The sequence below is a fragment of the Vidua chalybeata genome, chromosome 6, assembly GCF_026979565.1.
Source record: "Vidua chalybeata isolate OUT-0048 chromosome 6, bVidCha1 merged haplotype, whole genome shotgun sequence".
Lineage (NCBI taxonomy): Eukaryota > Metazoa > Chordata > Aves > Passeriformes > Viduidae > Vidua > Vidua chalybeata.
Window position 1 is genome coordinate 7,158,940 of NC_071535.1, and position 6,471 is coordinate 7,165,410.

The 6,471-nt window shown below is 52.4% G+C and overlaps 1 protein-coding gene across 3 annotated transcripts; it reads right to left on the reverse strand.

Moving 5' to 3' along the window:
* Window positions 1-1,144: 1,144 nt before the first annotated feature.
* ZBTB25 (zinc finger and BTB domain containing 25) lies at window positions 1,145-5,327 on the reverse strand. Of its 3 annotated transcripts, none has more exons than XM_053946979.1 (3): window positions 4,789-5,327; window positions 3,932-4,111; window positions 1,145-2,791 (listed from the first exon to the last, which is right to left on the reverse strand). In XM_053946979.1, the coding sequence occupies exons 1-3, from the start codon at window positions 5,085-5,087 to the stop codon at window positions 1,654-1,656; spliced, it is 1,617 nt and encodes a 538-aa protein (XP_053802954.1). In that variant the 5' UTR covers window positions 5,088-5,327; the 3' UTR covers window positions 1,145-1,653. The 3 variants fall into 3 exon arrangements, with proteins under 3 accessions (XP_053802954.1, XP_053802957.1, XP_053802956.1); XM_053946982.1 differs by lacking the exon at window positions 4,789-5,327 and adding an exon at window positions 4,405-4,693; XM_053946981.1 differs by lacking the exon at window positions 4,789-5,327 and adding an exon at window positions 4,189-4,693.
* Between the last annotated feature and the right edge of the window lie 1,144 nt (window positions 5,328-6,471).

Here is a 6,471-nt window from a genome sequence, read left to right on the forward strand (position 1 = left end):
AGCTCTCAGTGGCCAAACCATCCCCTGGAGTGAGCAGCTCCCTGCCCAGGAGAAGCAACAAACGCCCTTACAAAGACCTCAGATGGTCTTTTAATTCAGCAGTGATGAAATTGCAGCTCTTGCTCCAGGACAATATCAAAGACAGCTCAAGAGTCTGACTACAAAGAGCTTTGGAGCAGGCGTTCTGACAGCAAACTGTTCTCACACCGTTGTTCAGGCTCCCCCTTTCCAAAGGCAATGACTCGGCTCCACCAGGACTGGCAGGAAGCCTCCAGCTTCCCAAAATCTGGGTAAAGAGATTACGGGAGGCTTTTGCTCTGTGCTGCAGAAGAGACCTCGGCTCTCTAAGAGCTTGGTGTGTCTCCTCGGGGCCTTCTGAGTAACAGCATCTCTGAGGGGTGGGCTGCAGCCCATCTGGTGGGAAGCCTGGGATAAAAACTGGAGAGGGACAAACTCAAGAGGCATAGGTGTAACTTTAACCCCTTCTTGGATATTACCCTTCAGATAACAAGTAATGATAAATGAAAAGCTGGATGGGGCTTTGAACAACCCGATCTAGTGGAAGGTGTCCCTGCCCATGGTAGGGGGGTTGCAACTAGATTATCTTTAATGTCTCTTCCAGCCCAAACCATTCTATGTTTATATGAAAGGCAAAAAACTTGCATGTCACCATCTCACAGTGCCTCTGCAAACAGAGAAAAAATACGAGGCTGTGTATTTGCTCTGAGCAAATATACAGATTGTAATATTTAAAAATGTGTTTACTCTAAGCTGTTTATAAAGTCAGAAATCATTTTCACTCAGAAAATACGTGCATGGCATTTAATCCTGTAAAGACTTAAGTTAGGGAATGTCTCCTCTCAAAGAAGAGAGAACACTCCTTTGCAGCTTTCCTTCCTCCCTGCAGAGAGGACAATCCAATAATGGAACATGGTCCTAGAGGGGCATCAAAATCTGTCCTTGCTTATGCAGCAGCAGTGAATGAGGGAGGAGTAGGAAGGAGGAAAAACACATGCAAATCCCTAGAGTTTAAAAGTAAATTTAGAAGACAGATGAGGACTCCAGGGCTTGTCAAAATGAAGGTTGCCACCCCTACATCAACACTGCCAATTCCCTTGAAAAGAGCAGCCTTATGGCTCCTGCAAATATTTATGCAGAGATTTATTAACTGCAGTTACATGAACAACATGAACTTCAGGATTCATCTCCTTGAGATATTTATTTTCATTAAAAACAAACTGTTTGGGAAACACCATAAGTATTTCCCTCTACACTTCCATCCATCTGGTTTCAGAAGAGCAATTCTATGGGATACAAACAGTCCTAGGCACCACACAGAGTACTAGACAATGTTTAAATCTCACACCCAGCAATACAGCCTTTACTCCAGTAAAGCAGAGTAGGAATAAGTTCACATTCAGGAAAAACATAACTGAGTTACACAGAGGCTTCCAAGAAGGATTTAGATAGGAATTAACTCGAATTTAAGTTAGAGAAGTAAAAAAAGCAAGTACACAAGTCAAAGTACACAGTCCTTCACAGTTATCTCAGTGGTGAGGGGAATGGTGGCTCAAGAAATTCAGCTGCACAGAGCAGCCACTCCCTAGGTGGAGAATGCCAAAACATCCAGTTTCAGCATCTGAAGGGGGAGAATTACTCTACCAGGATCGTATCGACGCTTTCTTGGATGAGATCTGACTCCAGTATACATTCATCTAAGTGGTCCTGGGACAAGCTGGAGCTCTTACCCACACTCTCGCTGTCACAGTAAGGGTGAAACCTGGGGGTGCTGGGGCTCTCCAGCCGCTGGCAGCGGCTGTACTTGTGCTGCTTCCCTCTGTGCGTGTACATGTGCTCCAGCAGCTGGCTCTTCCGGAAAAACGCGCGGCCGCAGACGGTGCAGCTGATCTTTCTCTTTCTTGAGAAAGAAAAGTTACAGTTCAACTCCACCGGTTCGTGGTCCTTGGAGATGAGGGAGAGCTGCCCAATCTGCAGAGGCTCCAGGTCGCTGCAGCTCGGATGCTCCAGCTGATGTTCATCCTCCTTGAGAAGGAAAGCCCCGAGGCGATGGCCATCCCCAGGCTCCCTGTCCTCAGCCAGAGGCTGCACCTCGCCCAGGTCGCTGCTCTCCAGGATGGAGGCCGGGACGCCGAAGGGCAGCGAGCCCGAGACATGGGTGTGCAGGTGCTGCCGCAGCCCCTCCCGCGAGTCGAAGCGCTCCCCGCAGTAGTGGCACAAGTGCACCTTGAGGCTGCCCTTGGCAAGGATGGGGCTCGCTCCCCCTGGAGAAGGAGGGGTGCAGCTCTGGGACACCACGGGCTCCAAGTCGCACCTCTCCTGCTTTATGGAAACCGAGAGCTTTGGGCGCTCCTCCGCCGGCTTGGCCAGAGCCGCGGGCTGGGCCGAGGGGCGAGCGACCTGCTGGTCCAGGGGGCCGTCGTCCAGGCCGATGGCCAGGGACAGCTGCAGCTGGGGGTGATCGCCCTGGGCCGCAGACCTGCCGCCCGCCTTGGGCAGGCTCTCCTTCGCTCCCAGGCGCTCCTTTGCCAGCTTGTGTGCCGTGGAGATCTGGATCCCGTACAAGTTGGAGGACTGGACGGGCTCTGGGGAGAAGGCCTGGTTCATCTCGATGGCGATGTGGGAGAGGTGGTCTGCGTGCAGAAAGCGGATGCCCTCCTCCAGTCGGCTCTGGCTGACAGTCTGCTTTGGCCCTTTCCCAGTGTACATGATATGTAACAAGTAACTAAATATGTCAGGCTGGATGTCTGTAGGCTGAATTTTTATGCACTCGCTGAAACAAAACAGATAATTAAGTACATACAGGGTTCCAAATCCCGATCCATTACCTGCCCATTTGCTGTGAGAGCACTTTTACAAGCAGTATTCCCTGCCAAGCTCTGCAGAAGTGCAGAAGCTTTGTTTGCAAAGCCAAGTGCCTAAGTCTGTGTTTATCCCTGTGATTCTGAAGACCATGTGCACAACTGCAGCTGAGGCTGGTGCGAGTGACCAGCCCTGGCCATCCCATCCCTCCCATGCAGAGCCAGCTGCAGCACACGGCACCGCAGCGATGCCATGCAAGCTGTGCATCACCATTTATCTGAGTAAGAAGTTCAGCTGCCAGTACTGTGTAATCTTTATGAGTATTGCACTAAGTGTCAGCAAACAACATCCACTGGGAAGGGCAGTTAACTCATCTCACTTCCAGCCAAGGGGCGATGCAGCTGATCCTAAAGATTATCTTGCAGAGGTGCTGGAGGCCATGACCCTCAGAAAGGAAGGGGAATGAAGAAGGTTTAATCTGTCACAAGCAGCCAGCCCCAGGTCAGAGGCCAGACCTTGGCACTGCTCTTGTTAGACCTGCAGAACCACTCCTGACCTGGCCAGGTGAAGCATGTGAACAACAGCTTGAAATGAATTGATGATCTCAGTCTCGGCCCTTATCTCCAAGAGTCTGAAGCACAGAACTATGATAAGGCCACAGCTTCTCAATTGTTTCAAGCCTGTAGATCCTGCCAAAAATGACAGTCTCACCCAGCAAGCCTGACAACAACCTAAGGCAAAGTACTGGACATATTGCACATGGACAGGAGGTACCAGGATATGCCTGGATTCTAAATCTGCAAGGTTCTCACTGCAGGAAGACGGTGGTAGGTACTTACACACTTTATTTATCTGGTCACAGAAATGCCTCATCTCCAAAATGCAGGGTCTGCTGCTGCCATATGCTGACTAAGAAAGTGGTTTTAAAGGGCAGTGGTTTCTGGACTGGGATTGTTTAGAGAGCCAAGGCCTGTGCTGGGTTAGGAAAATAATCTCAGGCCACCTAACATCTCCATTTATACTCAATTTTAGCCTTTTATACCTTTAGAAGGAAGAAAAAGCAGAATGCTGAGAGTGGTAAAAGGATAAGAGGAGAGCTGTGCATTCTTACCTCGTCTGATGAATAAATATCATCTTAAAATAGTTTGAAAAAGCAGCGAGCACCGCTCTGTGGGCTTTGAAGTAAACATCTCCAATGGCAACTGTGCAGTCGCACAGAAAGCCAAACTCCCGTTGCATGTTCAGCTGCTGGAGGAGGAGGACGCTGTGGCCGGTGGTATCCATGGTGTGCCTGGGAGCAAGGGAACAGGATGTTCATCTCATTAGGAAATCAGAGAGCTCCCAAAGGCTCAAATGTTGACTTCTCACCACCGAAACGAGATGGACGCCTGGCATGGAGCCTCTTCCCTCCTCCAGATAGTCCCTGCACCCCTATTTAACAGTTTCTCCTTCTGATACCACCGCTTGTGCTCAAACCCATGACCAATGAACTCAAGACCTCTCGAGGACTTTCCCATCTGCCAGCTACACTCAGAGATGCTTCTCCCGCTGATTAACTACGCTCTGCGGGGTGTCAGCACTAACTTTAAACCTGGCTCGCGTTTTCCCTCTGATCTGATGGTGCTTCCTGCTGCCCGGGAGCCGCGGCGGGAGCACGGGGGAGCGGGGCTGAGCCCGGCGGCTCCGGCACAGAGGAGCCCTGTGCGTCCAACAAAGCCCCCATTGTGCGGGCTGAGCCGCCCTCGCCTCGCCCCGCCCCGCCCGCGGCCCCTGCGCAAATAAACGCTGATATTTGCTATTGTTTCCGCAGAAAATTACTGGGGGGGGGGGGGGGGAGACACGACGCGCATCGGGAGGCGGCGAGCGCAGCCTCCCCGTGGCGCGGGACCAGCGCCCGCCCGCCCTCCCGCCCGGCCCGGCCCGGCCCGGCCCGGCCCCGCGGCTCCCCGCGCCCGCGCAGCCGCTTACCCGCGCGGAAGCGCCGCGACCGCCCGCCCCCGCTGCCCGCCCGGCGGATGGGGTGGGCGCTGCCCCCCCCGCGCTTCCTGCCGGGCGGGCTGGGCCCCGCCGGGCCGGGCAGGGATGGGCTTCTCCCGGGAAACGCGAGCGCGGCCCTCAGCGCGGCCCCGGCGGTGCGGTGGGCGCGGCCCCTGCGCGGCTGCGGGCGGCACTGCTCGCCCGCAGCTCCTGTGCGAGGGAGGGAAGGAGCGTGTTTTTTTTTTTTTTTTTAGGAGGGTGCGTGTTTTCCCGTGCGTTGCCAAAGGCATCAGCCTGGGCTGGGGGGCTCGGCTTCTTAATCGCCCAGTGGCGGAGTGTGGTCTGCTGAGCGCCTCAGCTCTCGGCTTAAAGTGTGTGGGGTTGGGGTTGTTTGCTGGTTTGGTTTGGGTTTGGTGTTGTTTTGTTTTGTTTTGTTTTGTTTTTGTTTTTTACAGGAAAAATAAAAAAAGTAAAAGGAGCTTCCCCGGTCTGGCCGGGGATGGATGAGAAGATACGATCTGGCTTCCTCACCAGTGTCTGCAGCCTCTGTGCTGCTTTAACCACCACGAGTCCTGCGGACGAACCATTCCTCTGTCAGGCCTCCCGCACTCGCTCACTGATGTCGAACCAGGGGTTATTTTAGGCGAGAGCAGCTGTGCCGGGTGAGGTGCCAGGCAGAGGAGGAGGCACAGGCGGCACTCCCACCCTTGACCGCGATTGCCTGGCCACCAGCAGCCCCTCCCGGGCAGGGATGGGCAGGGATGGGCTTCTCCCGGGAAACGCGAGCGCGGCCCCTGCCCCGGCGAGCCCCACCCCTCCGCTCAGGCACTCAGTACCACCTCTGAGGTGTCTTTCCATGAATGTTACCAGATTGCGTTCTGAACCTGTTCAAACGTCCAGTCCATACAGCGTCCTGCTGCCACCAGGTTAATTTGATGTTCACACGTTGTTTTTCCAGCTGGAAAAGGCAGTGAAAATCACTATTTGTGTGCTTTTGTCATGATTTTGGTGCAGTTTCCAAGATCTATCACACCCACCTCCTCCATGGCATCTCTGCTGCCTCAGGGCCTCTGCAGAAGATACTCACTGCCTCGGATCATCATTTGATGATCAGCATTTGATAGTTTGTAGTCCATTTTCTTTTTGCATCCCCATAACTGCAATTCTTGAATATTTAAGGCAAATAATGTCCTGGCCACCAGAATGCACCAGCTTATGGGGCTGTTTCCAGGCAGCCTGAGCCTGGGTGGATGATGAAGATGGGCTGAGAGATGGCAGACCGTAGGCTCCAAAGAATTTTCATCCAGGTGTTTGCTGCTTATCCCACTGACCAGCACAGTTTTATCTTTTCCATTGCCTTATGTTTTGTTTCTTCTATTTTAAATATAAAGTTAACAGGACTCAGGGACCATCTTTCCCTCCTGTGTTTGCGCAGCAGCAGAATTGAGAGATCATGGAGCTATAATCTTGCTGCTCCTATAAATATTAGTAGCCACTTTTCTTCCCCAAAAGAGGTTGGCAGTAGGTGGCTCAAGGTTTTGTACTCTGTTTTGGGTTATTTAACATATTTATTAACCTGCGTACAGAGCGAGTTGCTATTTGCAGATGGCATGTTATTTATTTAAATGATTAATAATTTACATGTTGTTTAGGTTGACTCTGGTCCAAAGAGGA

Excerpts from the sequence above, each read along its gene's own strand:
- ZBTB25 (XM_053946979.1), bottom strand. The coding sequence starts at position 5,087 with ATGCCTTTGGCAACGCACGGGAAAACACGCACCCTCCTAAAAAAAAAA. Across the intron at positions 4,112-4,788 it reads GTCGCGGCGCTTCCGCGCGG|GCACACCATGGATACCACCG; the intron begins GTAAGCGGCTGC and ends CCTTGCTCCCAG. Across the intron at positions 2,792-3,931 it reads ATATTTATTCATCAGACGAG|CGAGTGCATAAAAATTCAGC; the intron begins GTAAGAATGCAC and ends GTTTTGTTTCAG.